Here is a 25,230-nt window from a genome sequence, read left to right on the forward strand (position 1 = left end):
TAAAAAGCATTTTTGGCTCACCGAGTCTATGAGAATTCCCAGAAAAACTATTTGTTGCGTGGGAACTAAGTGGGACTTCTCCCGATTTAAAATCCAACCCAGTTCCTCCAGTCTGTCTATCGTTTTGGATAGATTGGTCTCTAGGTCTTTCCGGGAGTCCCCCACTACCAAAAGGTCGTCCAGGTATGGAATTATCATTATTTTTTCCTTTCTCAGAGGGGTTATTGCCTCTAGCATAATTTTCGTGAAAAGCCTGGGAGCAGTCGTTATCCCAAAGGGTAGAGCTTGGAACTGGAGATGTTTTAGCTGCCCTTGGACCCATACCGCTATTCTCAGGAATGGTTGAGACCCTGGATGGATGGGTACGTGAAAATACGCATCTTTTAAATCTATGGATGCCAGAAACACCCCTTCCTGTAGAACTTTGACCGTGGTTCTTATAGATTCCATCCTGAATTTTTCGTACTTTTATGGACCTGTTCAGGGCTTTCATATTTATGATGAGACGCATTTTCCCGTTTGTTTTTTTTACCAAGAATACCCTGGAATAACAGCCCAGACCGACTTGGTCCGCAGGTACCGGAACTAAGACGTTCATCTGAACTAGAAGTCCGATTTCTTGCTCCATGCCAAGCTGGAGATGTTCCGAGCTCTGAACTGGAGTCTGAATAAATAGAGGGGGGGGGGGACTCCTGACAAAGGGAATACTGTACCCCTTGCGGAGGGTATTTAGTAACCAGTGGCTGCAAGAGTATTTTTCCCAGCAATCCACAAATTTTCCCAGTCTTCCCCCCCACTGGGGCTCTGGCGTCATTTTTTGGAAGGTTCCTCGGAACGGGGAGAGAACAAAAACCCCTTCCCTTTCTGTCTTCCTGATCTCCAGTTTTCCGATTTACTTCTTTTATTTTGAAAACTAACCTTTTTTTGGGGACGAAAAAAAGGGGGCTTTCCTCTTCTTTTTATCCTCTGGAAAATTATTTTTAGAATCAGAAGCTTTCTCTAGGATTTTATCTAAATCCTGACCAAAGAGAAGGTTACCATGAAACGGAATGTTACATAGTTTTGCTTTGGAACCTGTGTCACCAGACCAAGCTTTTAGCCAAAGTGCCCTTCTAGAGTTATTGGCTAGAGCCGTAGCTGTTGCGGCCAGCCTGACAGAATCCGCTGTTGTGTCTGACAGAAAATCTACGGCTTTTAATAAAAGAGGGAAGGAGTCTGCAAAGTTTTCGTATGGGGTATTGGACTTCAATAGTATATCTAGTTGTTCCAACCAAATTTTTAGGGATCTAGCAACGGACGTGGCCGCGATATTAGGTTTGAACAAAGCCGCGACCGCATCCCAGGTTCTTTTAAGGCTAGCATCCACTTTTTTGTCCATAGGATCACGCAGTGATCCTGTATCCTCGAATGGTAAAGAAGAACCTTTAGCTAGTTTGGAGAGTGACACGTCAATTTTAGGACAATTCAAGAACGGGGACAGTTCTTCTTCGTCAAAAGGGAGCCTTTTCCTAATTGTTCGGGGTAGGAAAACCTTCCTGTCAGGATTTTTCCACTCCCTCAAGATAAGAGACTGCAGATTTTTGTGTACCGGAAATACCCTTTTCTTCTTGGTTTCTAATACTGAAAACATTCTATCCTGGGCGGACTTATGTACTTTTTCTTCCTTAATTTCCATGGTATCCCTAACCGCTTTTAATAGATCCTTTATATCGTCAGATGAAAACAGATAATTTTTAAAATCTCCATCAGAGTCGGAATTAATACTATCCTCATCGCTAACTGAAGAAACATCAGAGGAAGATGAAGAGGTTTTTAAGGGGGATCTTTTCCTGGGCCCCTGTTTGGAAGTAGATGGAACATTAGCGGCTGCAGAAAAATCAGAGAAAGCGGTTTTTATTTCCTGCTTAATCAGGCACTGCAATTCCTGTTTCAGGGACGGGGCTTCTTCCCTAACAATGCTATCAATGCATTTCCCACAAAGTTTTTTAGCATAGTTATCAGGGAGTTTGGCCGAATATACGCGACATCTAGGAACTTTAGATTTCGGCGATATTTTAGGCCTTACAGAACTATCTTTGTCACTCTTCCATACAAAAAAAGGGGAAAGATGAGAAAGACTTAGTAACAGTGCAAGCAGTATTCCATACTCACAACCTGGATGTCACTCACAGCTACAGGTTGGTCCATAGCTTCCTCCTGATCCATATGTGCGGATGTCTGAGGCTGCAGGAAGCTTGCAAAACTCTCTGGTCAGAGGCCGACCTCCGACTTGACCAGGGCGCCAGTTTTTAAACAGAACGTATGGCCAGAAGTCTCCCCAGGACCTCCGACGTCATTCGGCCCGGCAACTCTCCGGCTACCATAATTAGGCCCCCAGATGACGTCACCCGCCGGAGCCGAGAATCTCGGGCAGCCTAGAAACCGGAAGTGCTCCCTGAATGTCCGGTTGCCGCGGCCTGCCACTACGCGCTGGCGCGCGCGAGTTTTGAAACAGGAGAGGACCGCGGCAGGCCTCCATGGAACGGACTTACTTGCCTAAGGTAAGACCATGGCTGGCGCAATGCACCCGCCGTCCGCGATAGCTCCCGACCGGAGCACGAACGTCCTATCTTCCGCCTGGCAGGGACAGGAAGACACTGAAGATAAGTGAGGAGGCGGGCCCTTTTGAACCTTCCTGTCCCTGCCTGGCTGGAGGAGGAGGATAATCTCCAAGTAAGGTGCCGTCATGGAGGGGAGGGGAAAATGTCAGTTTTTAACGGACATGTGCATGTAGCCTTGGGCTGCTTTCACAGAGTCAGTGATTTGGTCAGTATTTAATCAGTGATTGTGCGCCAAAACCAGGAGTTGAGGCTACATAGAGATAAGATGTCATGAAAAGATTTGTACCGGTTTGGTGTTTTTGACCTGCAGCTGGTTTTGGCCCCCAATCACTGATGGAAATCACTGATCAAACACTGATCGAGCACTGACTGTGTGAAAGCAGCCAGAAAGAAAAAAAAAGGTTATCCATTTAAGTTTGCATTTACCTAATGAAAGTATCTGTTTTTACATTTACCAGATTTACAACACGTCAAACAGAAGTTGATTTTCTTAGAAAAAACATCAAGTGTCTCCTAGACTTTTGGCTGCCAGAACCAATGCAAAGATCCCAGCTTATTTATGTCTTCGTCGGTGAAATTCTGTCAGTAAATGGTGAGGAAAGTTTTTTCATTTTACACTTTAGGCCTTTTTCACACGTCTGTGATGATATCTGTGACAAGAAGGTCAGTGTTTCATCCGCAAAGGTGTCTGTGAAGCGTACTTTTGTTGGTCCATGTGTCCATTTTTTATCTTCCATGTATCGTCCATATTCCATGTGCACTGCAAGGCTGAAAGCATCTCCTACCAAGGGTCTGTGAAAACCACTGACAGAACACAGATGCCATCCATGTCCTGGTTTTCATCGCCCCAGACTTCAATGTCGTGTTCAGTCCACATCACCGGCCAGAGTAGTGCACGTCTACGTCATTTTCCACTGACCCAAGATCAGTGGAAAATCACTGATTTGTGAAAAAACACATTCCAATCAATGGACATGTGTGCTGTCAGTGGAGAGCACAAGTCCGCATGCACACGGCCATATTTTGTGTGTTATACACCTGTGTTTTCTTCTGAAATTATAGTAATTGATTTTAACTTTTTTAATTTCTTTACACTATTTCTTTACAGTCTTAGAACCACTTATCAACAATTTTTCTGACTTCACATTTATAAATGAAGTAATAGTGGTGGCCCTGGACGATCAACCAGACACTCAGCAGAAGGAAGATTCCGGCAGATGTGATGAGAGGAATCAGGATAGTAACTGCAGTGACCCAGAGGAATCTAATGCAAACATGGAAAGTGAGAAGACTATATCCAGGTAATAGTTGTAACTAGAGATGAGTGAATTTCATGTTATGAAATTCGTTCACGCTTCGTTTGGTGGTAAAAGCAGAATTGCGTTATGGATTCCGTTACCACGGACCATAACGCAATTCTATGACGGGATGCATAGCGGAATACCTTTAGAGGCATTCCGTCATAATAGAAGGCCTGCATTACAGATCCGCCCCATTTCCGTTATGCAGGAGAGGACTCCTCTGCATAACGGGAACGGGACGGATCCTTTTTGCAGCCCATATGGAATGGAATGCATAACGCAATTCTGCTTTTACCACCAAACGAAGAGTGAACAAATTTCAAAATATGAAATTCGCTCATCTCTAGATGTAACAATCCGCCTAATACCTGTATAACTGCAGGGATACAGGGCACGTTGTGGGTATACCATGTGTACTATGGCGGCTGTTGAAGTGGGTTGTCCCTCAATCAAATATTACAATTCTTTTTTTTTTTATATCGCCCACTACTGAGAGACATAGGTAGGGGCTGGGAGTAGGAGGACACTACAGCCATCACTCACAGCAGGGTGGGGGTGGCTGTAGAGCTGTTCATTCTGGGCCCACCCTTGGTGCACTTGCCGGACCAGCCTCCATGGCATTCAAAGTTTAGTTTTACAGCACTCAAAGAGCAAGGACAGGGGGTATGTGTTACCTCCTGTCCCTACTTATGGCCGACTTCACATCACCGTTTTGCTTTCCATGCTCTGATCTTTCCGAAGAACAGGGAAAAAAGAATGGATCCGTTATTTTGAGCAACCGTTATCATCAGTTTCTGTCACAGATCAGTTATTTTTGACAGGAGAAAAAATTACTTTTTTTCAGGACTTTTTCTCCCCCTCCAAAAATAGCTGATCTCTGGCGGAAGTGACACAAACTGATCATAACTGATGCTCAAAATAACAGATCCGGGTTTTTTTTCGGTTCTTTTGATGGATCAAAGAATGGAAAGCTAAACGGTGATTAGAACTCGACCTGAGTCTGTAAGCAGTTTTGCATTGACAAAACTGCTGAAAGACTCCCTTTAAGCATGTATCCGATTTGGACACATACAAACTACAAATGTTATTTCCTTAATATACTTTATGTGGCAAAATCTTTCATTGTAATAAGTGGAGCAATGTTCACAGAGAGAAGGGCAGATGCAGGAAAAGCACATTCCACGCAGCTTCTTGAACGCTTTCTCTTACGAGGTGGGAGACGTGACCTCACAGGCGTTGTCTATGACTCCTGACAGCAGTTAAACAACTTATATATCTAAGATCAGCATCTTCCTCTTAGTTCTATGTTCCTGTGAATTCATAGAAGACCTGACGGATGTACTTGAATACATTGCATCTGATAAATCTTCTATTCTGGGACACAGCAGTACAGACATCTTGGTCTTACTGTTTTGTTCTGTATTTATTCTAGAAAGAAAGAAAAGAAGCGGATTGGAAAGAAAATAAAAGGTAAAAGATCTCTTATATATACAATTGATATATACAAGTAATCGGTTATATAAGTATACATGAGATCTCCTGTGATTTTTAAGTATATATGCTTCCAAATGCAACACGCCAGACCTGCAGGGTATGACGAAGTGAGGTCACGGTTATGGGCAATCGAGGGTACTCACTGCATTGGAGAACCCTGGGCAGGCACGTGGCAGTGAAGGAGAGGTAGACACGGTTCCTCCGGGGCACACTCTGTATATAGGGACCAGGCCTGATGGTGGATTGAGGTGCCCTGGATGTTACAGGTATTTTGAGTGCCTGGGGCAAGGTCCCTGTTGGATTCGTGATGCCAGTGCCTTTGGACGGTGGCACGCCGGTTGGTAGTTGGAATGATGGAGGTACACAAGTAGAATAGGGAACCAAACGTAATTTTACTGAACAATCCAACTTTGTACAGCAGGTAGTAGTACAGTCTTTCGGTCACAGTTCCACAAATAGGCTTATTCACACAATGGCAGGTAATATTTATGCAAGATACGCAGAGGGTAAATTGACAAGCACTCAGCAGCAGGTTGTACCTTTCCTCAGAATCAATGTACACTGTCCTTTATAGAACTCCTGCTCTGGCTTTCTATCCCAAGGCCCGGATGCCTAAAGGGTGGCTTAAATCCTTGGTTACTATCTTCCTCAGGTATTAGATTCTTGCTGCACTTTCTAGTTTCATCTGCCCATCAGGGTGACTTAGCTTACCCTGGATCGCCCTCTCTTGTAAAGTGGATGACTGTGGGTTTCTCCCAGGAGGTTGGGTCCTGCAACTGGGGTGTCTTCAGAGCTAACTAAGGCTCTCTTGTTCTCAGGCAGGCTGGAGCTTCTCACTAGCCTCCTGGACATCACTAGCAGCCAGGGCTATCCAGCTGCATGTCAGGAGCAGGCTTTCTAACCTCTGTCTTCTCAGACTCCTGACTCTGCACACCCACTCCCTGTCTAGGCCTGGACATTTATACTAGGGGCTCCCTATCTCCCTCTAGTGTCTGGGATGTCTAACTACACCCAACTAGGCCTGCTATTGCATCATACAGGGGTACAATGCATGTAAAAACACATTAGAACATACATAAAATGCACAATTAAATATAACACTTCTGTTCCTTGTGAGTAGGAGTAACGCGCACACCAATTGACCCTTGTGTAGTGCCCACCCCTACCTAGTGGGACACTACACAAACAGCATCTAACATGAGATCTTGGTTCGAAGTTTAAAATGACGGCCATTTTATTTCTCCTAATGATTGCTCCTCAGACAAAATGAACCATTATAACTAATGAAAGGTATTTGGACATATATTTATAATAAAGTCATTTCATTTTCATAGTATTTTCATTTTCTTAATTCCCTGAGAACCCCTTTAAGGCCTGTATTACACCAACAGATTATCTGACACCTTTTCTGACCAATCATTGGTCAGATGGCCAATTACACGCACAGATCTTTTGTTATACACACCAACTGTTGGTCTGATTTGACAGCTCTTGGTCAGATAATCTGTTGCTGTAATACAGGACTAAACAAAGGAAAGACATAAGTCTGTCATGACTCAAATCCTTTATAGTATTGATCTCCTCCTATGGAGCACAGAAATGTTAAAGAGAACCTGTCACAGCGAAATGCAGTGCAGGTAGCATATTATAGATCAGGAGGAGCTGAGCAGAGTCATATATAGTTCTGTGGGTAAAAATTCAGCAAAATGTATAAATTAGTAATTTAAATATCTCCTTTTTCTGACTTTGTACAGGGGCTGTGCAAATGTGTATACAGTCATTGATAGCGGTAGGCAGGGGAGGTGTTATCAGTGTCTGATAGCATTCTCTGTGTAAGTGTGTATACAGATAATTTTCAGTAATTGATAGTTGTACACAGTAAGTTATCAGTGACATCTGTGATGACAAGCAAATTGTCATTAATAAATAGTGGTAATGTAAATGTGCATTGGGTGACCTTTGCACGATGACTAGAACTGTCTGAACACAGTCAATGATCATTGTTTAAAGGGAACCTGTCACCTGGACTTTGGGTATAGAGCTGAGGACATGGGCTGCTAGATGGCCGCTAGCACATCCGCAATACCCAGTCCCCATAGCTCTGTGTGCTTTTATTGTGTAAAACAAAATACGATTTTATAGATAAGTAAATGAACCTTAGATGAGTCCTGTTTTCTCCATGCTTCAGAGATGAGTCCAGCGTTCTCTGACTCTGAGCCCAGCACCGCCCACTGTGAAGGAGCCCAGCACCTCCCACTGTGAAGGAGCCCAGCACCGCCCACTGTGAAGGAGCCTAGCACCTCCCCGCATCCTCCAAATCTCCTCCTTGCTCCCCGACGTCACAAACCTCCGTAATCTCGCGATGCGCGAGCTAGCGCATGCGCAGTTTGTTACCTGAGGCTGATGCCAGCACAGGGAAGGAATACTATGCCGACACTGCGCATGCGCTAGCTCGTGCATTGCGAGATTACGGCGCTCTAGCTTTGTGAAGCCGGGGAGCAAGGAGGAGATTCTGAGTATGCGTGGCGGTGCTGGCCTCCTTCACAGTGGGCGTGGCTAAGCTCCGGAAAAGTTAGTAACAGCTCCTTGGGCTTCTTACTTGCCTCATTTACATATATATAAAATTGTTTTTTTGACACAATAAAAGCACAGAGCTATGGGGAATGTATATTTCGAACGTGCTAGCGGTGATCTAGCAGCCCATGTCCTCAGCTCAATACCCAAAATCCAGGTGACAGGTTCCCCTTAAGCAAGTATACAATTTAAATATGAAGATGCTCCCTGCATGTAAATGCTAGTCGTTATCTGTGGAGTTGTGACTGTAGGTCACTCATGTCATCAATTGCCTGGATGATTATCTATTTGTCTAAATGAGCCTTAAGGCCCAGTCCACACTGCAATTGATAATGAAATACCACTGCACACTCAAAATTAGATGCAAGTGAAAATATTTTTTATTTTAAATATCCTCCAAATAAATTGGCCACAAGATGCCTAAGGTATATGTGACAAATGCGTCTGACGTTTCGGTCAATTACAAGACGTTGGTCACAGAGTCACATAGGAGGAGGTGAGAAGACGGAGGAGGCCCCGTGGCACAGCATGGAGGCGCTGCAGGGAGAGGCGCATGGCGTCTGATAACAACTCTTTTTCTTTATATTCTATTTTATTTAAGGATTCTTTAAGAGTATGAGACTTAGAAAACCAGAAGCTGAGAATGTGTCTGTATTCCGGTCATGCACTAATGTCATGGAGAGCGATGCTTTACATTGCGATGGTGATGTTGCAGACATGGTAAGTAGGCAAAGCAGATATGTTATTTCTGTAAGTATGTCTTTGCTTTGCATGTTCGTCCTTTTTAGAATACTAAGTGTGAGACTGTTGGCATTTTTGTATTAATTTTTTTTATGCACTGGAGAAGTTCATCTTCAATTATGGATATCATAGAAATATTTCCTACTGGGGTAATAGGGAGAATTTTTCTGATTTTAGAAATTTAGAATCAGAGCATTTTACAACCTCAATGCTAATCCAGAATATTCTAAATAAATTGGGGTACTTTCACAAGGGTCTCAATACCGGAAAAAAAACGCATCAGTTTTGTCCTAATGCATTCTGATTGGAAAACAATCCGTTCAGTATGCATCAGGATGTCTTCCATTCTGTCCCTTGTACGATATTTGACCAGACAAAATACCGCAGCATGCTGCTGTATTTTTTCCGCCCAAAATCCCGAAACAATACCGCACTTGCTGGATCCGGCATTCATTTCCATAGATATGTATTAATGCTGGATCCGGTACCAAGTGTTCCAGAAATTGCCGCATTGCCGGACGCGGTTTTCCGGTCTGCGCATGCGCCGGGGCATAGGAGGAGCTATTTTTATTTTTGATCTTCTAAAAAAATGTCATACCGGATACGTTATTCTGGATGAGACGGATCAGGCATTTCACTGGATGATCCGTCTAATGGATCCGGAAAAAAAAGGCTTTCCGTTTGTACACGGCTTGCTAGATCCGGCAACGGAACTGCCTGCCGGAATAAAAAAAACGCTAGTGTAAAAGTACCCTAAAATGGGCAAAGTTACATTTTACAAGGACACTAGCGTCTTGGGCTGTGTTGGCGGCCCATTCCTCATTCCATGACAAGTAGCTCTGAAAGTAGTATCCATGCACATAATTTTGTACTGAGGTACTCTTTGTGTACATGGATCCTCCAGTTGATAGAAAATCCCTTTAAATATCTTGCCGTGTTGTTTTGACATTTATGTCCTGGCAGCTGAGGTTGAAAGAAGATCCTTCAAGATGTCCCCATATTACTTGTGGATAACTTATGGGTTTTATTACTAAAGGCCCCTTTACACTGCAAAATTTAGCAGACGATTGTCGGGAAGAAAGCATTCCTTCCCAGCAATCGCCTGCTCGTCAGTGAAGGAGACTGCTGCTATTACATGCAGCGATCTCCTCCACAGTATGGGATGGAGTGATCGCTAATACAGAATCATTGTTTGCCAGCAGCAGAGCGTAATTGGACAGCATGATCTGCTGCAGGCAAATGATGATTTAGGTGACCGCACAAACAATCTTATTAACCGGTGATCGAGTGTCGGGTAATCGGCAGCACCTTTACCACTTTCCTACAAACGCTTCTTTGCAATTATCTGGCCAATGCTCGGCCATTGTAAGGCGGCCTTAAGGGATAGTTTCCACAATAAACAATGCAATCCTGAAGACCCCTTCTGTTTCTCCATATTAGGTTGTTTTAGCACTGCAGTCTCGCTAAGTGATGTATTGCTCATCTCTTCATTTCCAGGGCTCCTGTGATGATAGTGACGATGGTGAGATTTCTATGACATCAGTTATTGACACTTCACTTCAGATGTGGCTACAGAATAATTGGACAGCCAAGGTCTCTAAGGTATTAGACAAGTAAAGAAAATCTTGATGTAGTAACCATTGTCTTCTGTGTGTCTATTGGGCCCAATCCTAAGGGTAAGGCCTCTTCAGGCATTCGTGTGCCCATACCCTCAGAGCGTTCCATAAATAGACATTTAAAGAGGAGTTGTCTGGTTATTAATTAAATGGGGCAGGGGTCTCCAAATTTATTAAAATAGTAAACACTAAAATGATCATGTTCTATAATGCTCAAAACACATGTTCCCAATTGTTGTCTACATCAGCACCACCATCGGGTGAGCCTCACAGCCAGGTGGGGAGCTGATGCAGGCACAGAGGGAATTTAGAACCTTTTGTTCTTTTAAGCCACCTGTCATATTTAAAGGATAACTGTCACACTTAGACCCTAATTTTAATTTCTTATATATGTAGTTACTAATAACATGATATTCCAGAATCAGTTACTATTAGACTGACTTACCCCAGATTTAATAAGATTCAGCCCTCAGCAACCAGTCTGCATAAAACTGCAATTTCACTATTCAGTTAAGATGGCCGCCACTGCCCTCACCCTGAGGCTAATCCCGCCTGCCCTCACTAGCCAGTAACAATAGCACCCCAAAAGTGTCAGTAACCAGAGCCCTCCCCCTAAAGGGTTAATCTCCTGCAGCACAAAGGGGTCCTCTTACCACATGTTGCTTTCATTTATACACTGAGCAGACGGCAGATCTCCCTTCCCTGGTCTGCGCTGCTTCAACTCTGCATTGTCCAGCTCTGCTGAGTGAGGGAGCGTCTGCCAAGCGCAGGGACAGGGAGAAGTGCACACAGCCCAGGCACTGTTATCAGCTGCTGGGGAGGACCTGGCTTTAATCATTTACTTACAGTCCGTGGCTGTCTGTAATCTGACCCTGCAGGCTGTGTGCTTCTGCTCCTCCGTCCTTCAACACATAGACGGACCCTGCATAGCAACCTGATTTTAAGCACAGGGAAAAGTAGGCAGTACAGGGAACAAAACTGTGGAATTAAGGGGTAATTGAATACACAGTGAAAGGTTGAAATAGGGCCACCAAGGAGATATTAATCACCACAATCCAATACTCCCCAAAAATATATATATATTTTAATTAAAGGTCAGAGTGAATCATGTATTTTAGCAGAGTGTTGATGCCCTGGAGCAAGGGTACTTTGGAGTCTGGACATTTGTGGACATTTGCCCCTATAGGTACTATCCAAAGCCATCAACTCACTACTTTAGTGCTCTCTGAAGGGTTAAAGGGGTTGTATGCTATTGTAATATGCTGTGTTCTCTTCTGTGTTTACCTGCTCGCCATCAGCATTGCAGCAATGAGCAGGTGTAATTACAACTAAGGCGTACCCATTAATTTAAATGGGACGGCTCCTTCCTCTATTATCCTATTGGGAAGAAGCCGTCCCAGGGAAGTGAATAGGAAGGCGGGGTTGTAATTACACCTTCTCAGAGCTGCAATGTTGATGGCGAGCATGTAAACAGAGAAGAGAGCACAGCGCTCATACAAGTGCTGCATTCTCTTCAAATAGCTGATCGGGGGTGCCGGAAGTCGGGACTCCGCTATTCTGATATTTATGACCTATCCTGAGGATTGTACTGCAAGAGAATTTAGACTAGAACTTTCAGACTCACAGGTCCATATCCATGAAGCAAACATAATTATAAAAAACACAATGGCCGCACACCATTATACATACAAACAATAGAGCTAAGATATGGGAGTCATTCTAAATAAAAGTGGTACAATACCGACTATAAATGAGTTAATGGAAGCTCTTTGCGCACATATTTGATCAAACATGTGTCAGGCCCATCTACCAGGCGTCAAGGTGGCTTCCGCAGATGGGTCCCTAACACTAACAGAACTGCCTGTCTTGGACTTGCCTAAGCCTACAATATTCAGGGTGGTGTAGAGACCAGCTACATTTATACTCTGCTCAGAAGTCCCAGGCAGATTTTGTAGGCTTAAGTAAGTCCAAAGAGAGGCAGTATATTTAGTGTTAGGGACCCATCTGCGGAAGCCACCTTGACGCCTGGTAGATGGGCCCGACACGTATGTGCGCTAAGAGCTTCCATTAACTCATTTATAGTCGGTATTGTACAACTTTTATTTAGAATGACCCCCATTTCTTAGCTCTATTGTTTGTATGTATAATGGTGTGCAGCCATTTCGTTTTTTATAACTATCCTGAGGATTGGTCATCAATATTACAACTCCTTTAACTTGCACTATGATTTATGCCGTTTACATTGAGGGTACTTTCACACTTGCAGTAGAGGATTCCAGCAGGCAGTTTCGTCGCTGGAACTGCCTGCCAGATCCGTCAAAACGCATGCAAACTGATGGCATTTGTCAGACTGATCAGGATCCTGATCCGTATGACAAATGCATTGAAATGCCGGATCCGTCTCTCAAGTGTCATCTGGAAAAACGGATCCGGCATTTATTTTTTCACATTTTGTGTGGTCTGAGCATGCGCAGACCGCAATGCCGGATCCGTGTTTTGCTGGATCCGGCATTAATGCATTTAAATAGGAAAAAATTCAATTGTTTTGGAATTTTGGACGGAGATAAAACTGCAGCATGCTGCGGTATTATCTCCGTCCTGAAAAGGCAAAAAGACTGAACTGAAGACATCCTGATGCATCCTGAACGGAAGGCTCTCCATTCAGAATGCATTAGGATGAAACTGATCAGTTGTTTTCCGGTATTGAGCCCCTAGGACGGAACTCTATGCCGGAAAAGAATAACGCTAGTGTGAAAGTATCCTTAAACAGTTTTATATTGTTGAACTGAATTTTATGTGTTTATTGTAATATATCATATTCATTTGCACTGCATTGTGAAACAGGTTAATGCATAGACACATAATACTGAGAGACTTTGGGACTTCGAGAGTTTGCTCATTCATCGGGTGATCATGGCACCTTTAGGGCCAGTTCACACGACTGATTTTGAAATTCATGCTTAAAAAATCAGCACGGAATACGCGTGTCTTTTTTCAGCGCAAAAAAAAAGTGTTCACTTCAAATCAACACAGAATACGCATGTCTTTTTTTCAGCATGAAAAAAAGCGTTCACTTCTATACAAAGCTGAATTTTCAGCTTGAGGTTTTTGAAGCAGACTTAAAGGGTTTCTTCTGTCATGGGAAAAATTGTTATGCATCTGGCTGAAATTAACGATGTGCTAATGTCAGCAGTACATAACAGCATGTTCGTTAAGTCCCTGCCTGCCGCCGCTCTCTTAAAAAACAGACTTGTGTAATATGCTAATGAAGCCTCTAAGTGATATGAGGGCATTGCTGCAGCACCTAGAGGCTCAGTCTACTTACCTTTTTGGCATGCCCAGGTCCACTTGATTAACGTCCTTCTTCTCCACATCGTCCTCATAATCCCGCGCTTGCGCCGTCCCGTTTAGTATTCGGCGCAGGCGCAGTTAGTGAAGAACGCTCAGCTGCTGCCAGGCGCAGTGAGGAAGCTGGCAGCAGCCAAGCGTCCTTCACTTACTGCGCCTGTGTCAAATACTAAACGGGACGGAGCAGGCGCAGGAATATGAGGACGATGCGGATAAGGCCTAGTTCACACGACCGTATGGCTTTTATTGTTTTTTGCGGTCCGTTTTTCACGGATTCGTTGTTCCGTTTTTGAGTTCCGTTGTGTTTCCGTTTCTGTTCCGTTTTTCCGTTTCGTTTTTCCGTATGGCATATACAGTATACAGTAATTACATAGAAAAAATTGGGCTGGGCATAACATTTTTAATAGATGGTTCAGAAAAAACGGAACTGAAACGGAAGACATACGGATGCATTTCCGTATGTGTTCCGTTTTTTTTTTGCGGAACCATTGACTTGAATGGAGCCACGACCCGTGATTTACGGCCAAATATAGGACAAGCTCTATCTTTCAACGGAACGGAAATACGGAAACGGAATGCATACGGAACACATTCCGATTTTTTTTGCGGAACCATTGAAATGAATGGTTCCGTATACGAACCGTATACGGAACACAAAAAAACGGCCCATACACCCGCAAAAAAAACGTTTGTGTGAACTAGGCCTAAGAAGGACGTCAATCAAGTGCACGTGTGCGTGCCAAAAGGCGAGTAGACAGAGCCTCTAGGTGCTGTAGCAACGCCATCATAGCACCTAGAGGCTCATTAGCATATTATAAAAGTCTGTTTTTTAAGAGAACGGCGGCAGGCAGGGAGTTAACAAACATGCTGTTATGTACTGCTGACATTAGCACATCGCTAATGTCAGGCAGATACATAACGATTTTTTCCCATGACAGAAACCCTTTAAAGGAGATCTGCGAAAAAAGTGAGTGGAAAACGCACAAAAATTCATGAACTTTTATGGAGCTGTTTTATTCTGCTTCCTATTAATTTCAAAGAGAGATTTAGCGCTGATTCTGCCCCAAGATAGGGCATGCTGCTTCTTTTTTTATACATATATACATTAAAAAAGAAGCAAGTGTTAATTTCCATTGAAATGAATGGTGGCTGTTTTGAGATGTTTTTGGAGCTGACTTGAAGCTGATTTTGAGGCAGAAACACTACAAAATCAGCACAAAAAAAAACCTGTGTGAACTGGCTCCTTCCTATTTATATGAAATCCTGAGTAAGTTGTAATAACGTATACAGACTCTTTGTTGATGTAATATTAGCATAATATAACATATCAAATCTCTATGTTTCATCAGAAATCGGAAAAGGAAGATGAATATGAGATTTCTGTGTATGATGAGAGCACACCAGACACCGTACTCTGGAATACTAAAAGACGTGATGAAGATTTTCAATTTATATTCAAGAAAATACACCAGGTAACATTGTTATCCTCTATGATTATGTACAATGCCTTGCAAAAGTATTCACCCTATTGACTTTTTTCATATTTTGTTACATTACAGCCTTAAGTTCAATGTTTTGTTAATCTGAATTTTATGTGATGGATCAGAACACAATAGTCTAAGTTGGTGAAGTGAAATGAGAAAAATATATAAATAAAACTATTGTTTAGAAATAGAAAACAGAAAATTGGCATGTGTATGTATTCACCCTGGTGCAACTAATTTACCTTAAGAAGTCACATAATTAGTGAAATGATGTCCACCTGTGTGCAATCTAAGTGGCACATGATCTGTCATTACATATACACACTTTTTTTGAAAGGCCCCAGAGGCTGCAACACCTAAGCAAGAGGCATCACTAACCAAATACTGCCATGAAGACCAAGGAACTCTCCAAACAAGTAAGGGACAATGTTGTTGAGAAGTACAAGTCAAGGTTGGGTTTAAAAAAATATCCCAAATCTTTGATGATCTCCAGGAGCACCATCAAAGAAGAACATGGCACAACAGTAAACCTGCCAAGAGACGGCCACCCCCCAAAACTCACGGGGAGGGCATTAATCAGAGAGGCAGCACAGAGACCTAAGGTAACCCTGGAGGAGCTGCAGAGTTCCACAGCAGGATTGTCTATGGAGTATGTGTACATAGGACGACAATAGGCCATACGCTCCATAGAGTTGGGCTTTATGGCAGAGTGGCCAGAAGAAAGCCATTACTTTCAGCGAAAAACAAAAAGGCACGTTGTGAGTTTGCGGAAAGGCCTGTGGGAGACTCCCAAAATGTATGGAGGAAGGTGCTCTGGTCTGATGCTGAACTTTTTCGGCCCTCAAAGGAGCGGGTTCCATAGATGTGGATGCTGCATTAATTGCAGGAATACGTCCTTTTCAAAAAAGACTACACGAGTGAGCTCAACACAAAACAATTTTTCAGTTGAGATAAAAAAATCTCCTCACATGCAATAGCACAAATGTAATTTATATTATTGAATGCTCATGTGCCAAACAACATATTGGCAGGACCAAAAGACCTCTAAAAATTAGGATAGCGGAGCATATAAATAACATCAAAAAGGGTTATGAAAAACATACGCTATCCAAACCTTTTAAATTGATACATAACCAAGATCCCACGTTTTTAACATTCGCAGCATTCGAACAGATAGAACGCCATTGGAGGGGAGGCAATCACATCGCCCGAATGTCTAGAGCAGAGTCAAGAAGGGTTTTCGAATTCGGCAGCTTGGCTCCCGCCGGGCTCAATGCCGAATTGGAAATATTTGGGTTCCTGTGATGGGCTGGATGCCTTCGGCCCACGGGGGGGTACTAGTCAGGCTGTGTAGCAGCACTATGACCTCCCCTGGACTGGAGGTCTCCACCCCTATTTCATTTGGCCCTCATCCGCTCCACCTTTAGTCCATCTGGTCCACTCTTGCCCGAACCATTTTAGGTGATGACCCCCATTGGCCCTAGAATGCTGCTCACCAAGGGAGTCTTTAATATCTCTGCATCACCGTCTCTGCGTCACTCTCTAGTCACACTATGTATATTAATTTTGAAATCAGACTGCAATACCCTAGTATATTTTATGTATTGTATATTTTATGCTACATTTTACATCATATATTTTAAACCTATTACAGATGCCCCTCACCATTTATTTCATTCTTAATACATTTTTAACATTTTTAAATAATAAATAAATAATTAAGCCTCAATAATAAATTGTAATATATAAGGCAATCTAGCAACACCATTTAACAGAATTTTATATATATATATATATATATATATATATCCGCTGATAGATAAAATAGATACGATGTGTCAAATATTTAATATAAAATGTTACAGAACTTTATAGTGGATTTTATACATTCATAGATTTTATGTATATACACGCAGAAATATGCTCCTGAGAATGCGTAAAATTTAAGCTAGTCATTATGACATGTGATCTAATTATTTATATAAGAGTAAAACGCAACTAGTTATAACAAAAACTAGACATGAATAATGTTTCTGGTGGACTCAAGATCACATGATAAAAAAAAAACGCATGAATACAGAGAAAACCGCAGAGGAATCGCATGAATACCGCAATATATGGAAAACTGTATCTGCGAAGCCCAGATCCTTAAGATCCATTCCGGGCTTAACATAGAGTCCCCTTGGAGGGAAAATGAATAAATAGCCGGCAAGTTAGTCAGATCCAAGAGAGCCACTGAGGAAGAAGGAAGCTAACCTTCGAAATGTGTCTGGCGTGGAGGTATTAGACCTGATAAAAAACCGGCTAGTTTTCAACTATGACAGTCTAAAATCATCTGCTGGACTAAGAAAGCGCTTTCTAAGGACAAAGGAATTACAGCCTTTTTGGACACAGTGCAGCGATCAACGGGTGGGATTGAATCACCTTTGCTGAGTAAAACAGGTGGGACACCGATCCGAATCAAGGAAATCCATTGTGAACTTGCAGCCGGATCTGTACACCTACAAGACCAATATGCATCGGTACTTCTGCCCAGCAGTAAGGCAGCTCTTCATTATACTGCCGAGAAGCTAATTGTATCCTGAACCTACACCACGTGGGACGCCACGGTGGGAATAGCAGGACGATACGTGAGTAACCAACCAAATACTGCTGCACCTCTGTGTACTATAATATAATCATCCTATTGTATTCTACTGCACCGATGCTTCCGAATCCAAAACTTGCCTAATTAGACACCTGTTGGACTGCAAATTTGCGGACTATACTGCATCCCTAGGAATCGGGTGGACTGAACATTGAAATTTAAAGCCGATTCCCAGGAGATCACAAATATTTTTTCCAAGAGATCTGTTACAATATTACAGAAAGATTAACCTTTAGTAAGACGAACTGCCTACCTATTGCCGAGTCTCCAGAGATACCATACATTTTTTACACTGATAATGAACACTATAATGATTTGAGTAATGTTATAATTATTTACTTATCTTCACTGAATTATGTACTTATGTTTACTGTATTGCACTATACCTTTATTAATATTGATTTATTTTGTTAACACTTGGGATATACACACTAACACCTTGAATTTATTTGTGGAGAATCTATTGTGGATAACTACTCGATATCGGGCACTACTATAACCAATAGAAGATAGGCAGTCCGCCAGCTCAGTTGTAGTCTGGACAGACCCCCTTTTTTTTTGCATTTTGCATCTAGTATCCATAGTTGTATCGATTGGCTATACCAGTGGACCGATATTCTATGATTTTTTATTTGATATTTTAGTATATTTTATACCATTTTAACCCATTGAGGGTATAGCTCTGTTTAGGCCATACCATAGTGATTATTTGTATATACCTATGCACTGCTATAATTAAAGTTATCGCTTTGCTTACTTCGTGGACCAGTTATAAGAGTGCCCATCCTTTCTATATTACTATTGTTGTCTGGTGACTAGGGTACGACATCCGATTGGTGCACCTTGCCATCCTGGGTTAGAGGGGAGCCGTCCTTCACTTGTTATATACACTGTATTGCATGTACTGTGAGTGGAAGACTACTTGCCTATAGGAGTCTATGTGCTTGACTAGATACCGCACCTGACTCATGGATAACTGTATAAAACTGTAGGAAAAATTAGGTTAGAAAGGGAAAAAAAAAAAGAATCAGCTGTTTCTGGAAAAGCTGTGTGCCAACCAGTATGGACACCATTATACCTTTCAAGGTGGTTGTCATTTGCTTTCTCGGTTTCCTAGAAAGGCTGTTTTTCACGCAGCCACAATACAGCTGAATTTTAGCATCTGTATTATGGTCACAAGTCTCAGGCCACCATACTTCTATGGAATAAAACTTAGATCATCATAGATTCTACAGTGACGTGAGTCTGGTTCAGTAAATCTGTGGATACACATGTAGGTAAATACACATATTATGGATATGGATGAAGAATTATTGTTTTTAAGTGGGCTCTTTTGCAACATACATTTGTGACATTTCAATATACACTGCCTGTCCCAAAAAAAAAGTCACCACCCACAAAAAAAAAAAATTCTCAATGGGGTTAAGGTCTGGACTCTGTGGTGGCCAACCCATGTGAATGTCTCATGCTCCCTGAACCACTCTTTCGAAATTTAAGCCCGATGAATCCTGGCATTGTCATCTTGGAATATGCCCGTGCCATCAGGGAAGAAAAAATCCATTGATGGAATAACCTGGTCGTTCAGGTAGTCAGCTGACCTCATTCTTGGAGCACATACTGTTGCTGAACCTAGACCTGAACAACTGCAGCAACCCCAGATCATAGCACTGCCCCCACAGGCTGGTACAGTAGGCACTAGGCATGATGGGTGCATCACTTCATCTGTCTCTCTTCTTACCCTGATGCGCCCATCACTCTGGAACAGGGTAAATCTGGACTCATCAGACCACATGACCTTCTTCCATTGCTCCAGAGTCCAATCTTTATGCTCCCTAGCAAATTGAAGCCTTTTTTTCTGGTTTGCCTCACTGATTAGTGGTTTTCTTATGGCTACACAGCTGTTCGGTCCCAATCCCTTGAGTTCCCTTCGCATTGTGCGTGTGGAAACGCTCTTACTTTCACTATTAAACATAGCCCTGAGTTCTACTGTTGTTTTTTTTCCAATTTGATTTCACCAAACATTTAAGTGATCGCCGATCACGATCATTCAGGATTTTTTTTCCGCCACATTTTTCTCGAATACGATGGGTCCCCACTATCCTTACAGTTTTTAATAATGCGTTGGACAGTTGTAAACCTAATTTTAGTAGTTTCTGTAATCGCCTTAGATGTTTTCTCTGCTTGATGCATGCCAATGATTTGACCCTTCTCAAACAGACTAACATCTTTTCCACGACCACGAGATGTGTCTTTCGACAAGGTTGTTTAAGAAATGAGAAGCAACTCATTGCACCAGTTGGGGTTAAATAACTTGTTGCCAGCTGAAAGATAATCGCCCATGCAGTAATTATCCAATAGGAGGCTCATAACTATTTGCTTGGTTAAATCCAGGTGGCGCCTTTTTTTTGGACAGGCAGCGTATATCATAAATGTCAGTGGTGGTCCAAACACTGGAATCGTCACATTTACTAATACAAAAGGGCTGAGGTGCTCTTCTATACAATGCCCCTTCAGTTCCTGTTGGGTACACTCAGCTTCTCTCTGGAGACGCCTGGTCGGTCCATTACAGTCATTAGACTGACCTGATGTCCATCAAGTTTATTTCCTGTAGCCTATCGAGCGCCAACATATTGCACAGCATTGTACAGAGTGTCACTATTCACATCAGTCTCTGTCTTACAGACTAATATCCCTAAGCAGACATTGACACACCTCTATCCGTTTTACCGGTCATGTTCATCCCGCATTTCCTCTTCCGCAAGTCCTGCACTATGTAACCAATGCCTATTCTTTTCTGCAAAATGGACGAGAATAGGACATGTTCTATTTTCTTTTCTTTTTTTTTAGACCTGCGGAACGGACACACAGATGCAGACAGGACATGGTGTGCTGTCTGCATCTTTTGCGGCCCCACTGAAATGAATGGGTCAGCATACAGGCCGAATATACAGTTGCGTGAATGGACACCAATTCAGACACACATTTTTTAGGAAATCATTTTCCCTCATTTATGTTTTAAAGTGGTGGATTTGAACCCAGGCCCCCAGTACTGCAGGGCAAAACTTCTAATGTCTGAGCTGCCACCAAGTGAGGGTAAATACAGCCAAAGTGTCACGAAGGGATAGGTGCAGCCCTGAACCCCACCCACTGCTCTATCCCTACCTACTTGCACGGTCAGTCCTAACCGACGGGGTACAACTGAGCGGCAGTCGCTAGCTTACGTACGTGCAGGGGCCTAAAGGAAGGAAACAACAAAGGAGAAAACAAAAGACAAAGACAGAAAACACAGAAGCAAAAGCTTCCCAGTCCGGGAAGAACCGCAACTGGAGCCAGTGGAAACCGCGGCCAAGAGCCAGGAGGTAACGTAGGAACTAAGGGGTAATACAAAATCAAAGTCAATACAAGCCGAGGTCAGGAGCCAAGAGATCGCATCAGTACAAGGGGTATCACAAGGTCGAAGTCAAATTCAAGTAGAGGTGAAACAAACAGAAGTCACACATGCAGAGAACGCTAGTGAGGTAACAAGACCAATCACAGGCAACCTGTGGCCAGCAGGTTACCTCTTTAAATAGGTCTAATTGATGGGTCACGTGACATGGCCAGCGTCACGTGACCCATGTCCAGCATATCTATACACCTGAGCGCCGACTCATTGACATCGGCGCTCGGTTCCCCCCTGCTCGTTGTCATGGGGATGAAGGATGCCGGTCACTCTGAGGACCCCCCGCCCCCTTGCTACTATTGAGACTAGGACGCCCTCGCTCATCCTCATGAACAGGATGCTGGCAGTGCTGCAGGGAGAGAGAGCGTCGCCGGCTCCCTGTTACACAAAGGGTCTAAGGTGTATGGTACTATTAATCAATTAGGGTCCCATATGTATGTGGTGGGAAAACTGTTGTTTAAAAGGATGCGTAATAATAGCACTCAACGTGGCATATATAATGTAAGTTACTAAAGTGTATAGTATATGTATAATGTGTAATTTATTATTATAATTTTTTTTTTTATATCTCAATTTCATACAGTCAACTACAGGAGGACAAAGTGATGCAGACAAACAATCTTTCCACCCAATAGACAAGGCTTCAGATGAGACTATAAATGTGAGTCACTGGAATGTAATGTTGGTTATTATGGGTGTGTATATATAATTGGAGTCAAATTAAGGGTTCCAATTTGTAGATAGGTCATAAATATCCGATTCGTTGGAGTCTGACACCTACAACCCCTATGATCAGCTGTTAGCGGCCGGTGTGGTTCTGGAATGACACAGTACATGGAGCCAGAACACCACAGCTCTGAACATGGATATGGATAGGTCATCAATATTTTAGTCGCAGAAAACCAAAGATTGAGTAAGCCAGGATGATGTGTAAGGACTACAATTCATAGAAAGAAGAAAGAGAGAGGCAAAGGTTGACAGTGTAGACAGGGGTTGTGTCATCTTGGAGTTTGGCATATTACTAGGATAGGCCATCAAAGTCAAAGTCAGATAGGTTCGAGTACCATCTCTGAGACCTGCACCCATAGCTAAAAGAGGCTCCCGAAAGTGAAAGCAAGCGCCCAGTGCATGAGCGGCATGTTCTCCATTCATTTCTGTAGGAGTTTTCTTTAAAAATGCTCAGCGAGCTCGCTCACCTATTCTGGGAAGACCCAAATAAATAAATGGAGGGCGCACCACTCAAGTGCTACCAACGCTTCATTCACTTCTATGGGACTGCCAGAAATAGCCAGCACTCGGCTATTTTAGGAGCTTGTCCCAGAGGTGAGACCAGCACCTATCTGACGTTGGTGGCATATCCTTGCCACTAATGTCTCAGATGAGACAACCCTCTTAAGAGGATTGAAAAATAAGAGAAGGGACTGGAAGTATGATTTGAAATCTGCATTATGGTAGTAAGAGTATTTACCCCCATAATAGCTATGGCCAGTGTGACTGAAGTGTATTAGAGGAAGATTTGTGCTGTCCTTTGCTCAGCAATAGGTCTCTATTTCATAGATCTATGGTATCTTGATGCTGTTCTCTTACTTTTCTTATTTAACATGTGTAAAACTTTTATACTTTTTTTTTACTTTCTTTTTAAGATACTGTTGAACCTGATTCAAGTACACAAAGACAGAGAAGTTGTGTTTTTCTTCTCCCCCTTCGAGTATGAAGATAATGATGACAGTGATGTGAGTAGATTATCATATTATGTTATGTGATGGACCCATGAGCAGAATGCCGTCAGAGTGCTTCAGACAGGAGCCAAAGATTTCAGTTGATTTCAAATTGTTTTGATGTGAAGTTCTTCTATATACTTTTTTCTTTTGCTTTGAGGGTATTAGGGCCATAAACATAATCATAGATTTTAAAGGGATTGCCCTGGATTAGCAACAGAGCCATACTTGTCCATGAGCTGTGTCTGGCATTACAGCTCATCATTTAAGTCTCTGGAACTAAGATGCAAAACCAGGTACAGCCCATGGGCAAGACTGGGGCTATTTCTAATCCTAAACAATATCGTTAAAGTGTACCTGTCACATTAACTCTTTCAGGACAGAGCCATTTTTCACCTTAAAGGGGTCATCCACAGTCTAAAACATGACCCCCAATGCCCGGGCACGTTTATATACATCATACTTACCTGCTCAATAGCAGTCCGCGATGGGGGCAAGCCTCCCTAGCGTCACCCGCAATGCTAGGGAGGCTCATACCCATCGCGGCCTGATGCAGCAGCGGCTGTGCGGGGATCAGGAGTGACGCAGGTGCTGGGGTGTGGTAATAACATTAAAACGCTTTTACTTATCCAACCAATTCGGAGATTGTTTTCTCGTGACATGTCGTACTTTATATTAGTTGTAAATTTCAGTCTATACGGTTTACTTATATTTACAAAAAAATCCAAAAATGTTGAAAGATTCAAAATTTTTTAGATTGGCTATTTTTAAGGCGGATAGTGATACCTCATAAAATAGTTATTACTTAACATTCCCCATATCTCTACTTTATGTTGGCATCATTTTGAAAATTGTCATTTTATTATTTAGGATGTTAGAAGGCTTAGAAGTTTAAAAGCAAATTTAAAAAAATGTGAGTAAATTTCCAAAACCCATTTTTTAAAGTACCAATTCCATTTTGAAGGCACTTTGTGGGGGTTACATAATAGAAACCACCCATAAATGGCCCCATTTTAGAAACAACACCCCCATTTTAGAAACTGTGTCAACCCTTTAGCTGTGCCCAGGGGTCAAGTCCTGGGAAAAAAAGTGAGGGAACTCACCCAAGATCCACTGCAACCCCCCCCCCCCTCCCCCTCCAAAAAATAAAAAAGCACAGAAAATCTAGCATGCTGTAATTTGTGTCGCTGCGGACAAAAAAAAAAAAAAAAAAAAAAAAAACACTTTTAGAAAAGTTTGTACTGGGATTCGATCTCATGACCTCTACACATCAGAGGCAAGGCATATGCCCTCACAGCTATGAAAGCTGTCTAGCTAGTTACTTAAAAAAATAATAATATAAGACTTCTACTGTAGGTAACTTTGCCCACTGTGTATGGATGTAGCAGAGCTGGGTGTGTTGGGGCAGCTGTCATGTGTATGGTTGTACACTAGGTATCAGTAAACTAGGTATCATTAGAAGTCTTATAAAAAAAAAAAAAACACTTTTAGAAAAGTTTGTCCTGGGATTCGAACTATGACCTCTACACATCAGAGGCAAGGCATTTACCCTCACAGCCATAAAAGCTGTCTAGCTAGTTGCTTAAAAAAAAAAATATAAGACTTCTACTTATACCTAGTGTACTGATACCTAGTGTACAACCATACACATGACAGCTGCCCCAACACACCCAGCTCTGCTACATCCATACACAGTGGGCAGCTGTCATGTGTATGGTTGTACACTAGGTATCAGTACACTAGGTATAAGTAGAAGTCTTATATTTTTTTTTTTTTTTTTTTTTAAGCAACTACCTAGACAGCTTTCATGGCTGTGAGGGTAAATGCCTTCCGCTGATGTGTAGAGGTCGTGAGTTCGAATCCCAGGACAAACTTTTCTGAAAGACATTCTAAATGATCTCATAGCTATGTGTCAGCTGCGAACGCTCTGCCCAAAGTGACTGAACATACTCGCAGCGTATCTGGCCGACAGAAGAAGTGAAGGAGATGATGTCAGTAGGGGGTGGGGTGCCATGAGAGGAGTCACAGGCAGCAGCACTGCACAGACAGCTTCCTCTCAACTGAAGCCGCTCCTCCTCCCTTAGCCTGCCCTGCACAGTGCGCTCCGTCTCCCCCTGTGAATCTGATTCTGATTCAGCCACGTTCTCCTGGCTTGAGGCTGAAAGGGAACGGCGTTCCTGCCATGAAAAAAGTGCAGGAACGCCGTTCCCATGCGTTCCCCCTACACTCGACCCCTGGCTGTGCCACATGAATTTAAGGAATATA

At 42.7% G+C, this 25,230-nt stretch overlaps 1 protein-coding gene across 1 annotated transcript in view; it reads left to right on the forward strand.

Annotated features, from left to right (window-relative positions):
- Positions 1–25,230, forward strand: part of LOC122946300 — a 95,979-nt gene that overhangs the window by 37,909 nt on the left and 32,840 nt on the right. The window contains exons 5-12 of the mRNA XM_044305818.1: positions 3,059–3,192; positions 3,709–3,901; positions 5,334–5,371; positions 8,571–8,689; positions 10,208–10,312; positions 15,024–15,146; positions 21,831–21,908; positions 22,891–22,980. Of these exons, the coding sequence (XP_044161753.1) occupies positions 3,059–3,192; positions 3,709–3,901; positions 5,334–5,371; positions 8,571–8,689; positions 10,208–10,312; positions 15,024–15,146; positions 21,831–21,908; positions 22,891–22,980 (880 nt within the window). The remainder of the gene's footprint in view (positions 1–3,058; positions 3,193–3,708; positions 3,902–5,333; positions 5,372–8,570; positions 8,690–10,207; positions 10,313–15,023; positions 15,147–21,830; positions 21,909–22,890; positions 22,981–25,230) is intronic.

The sequence above is a fragment of the Bufo gargarizans genome, chromosome 9 (assembly GCF_014858855.1).
Source record: "Bufo gargarizans isolate SCDJY-AF-19 chromosome 9, ASM1485885v1, whole genome shotgun sequence".
NCBI lineage: Eukaryota > Metazoa > Chordata > Amphibia > Anura > Bufonidae > Bufo > Bufo gargarizans.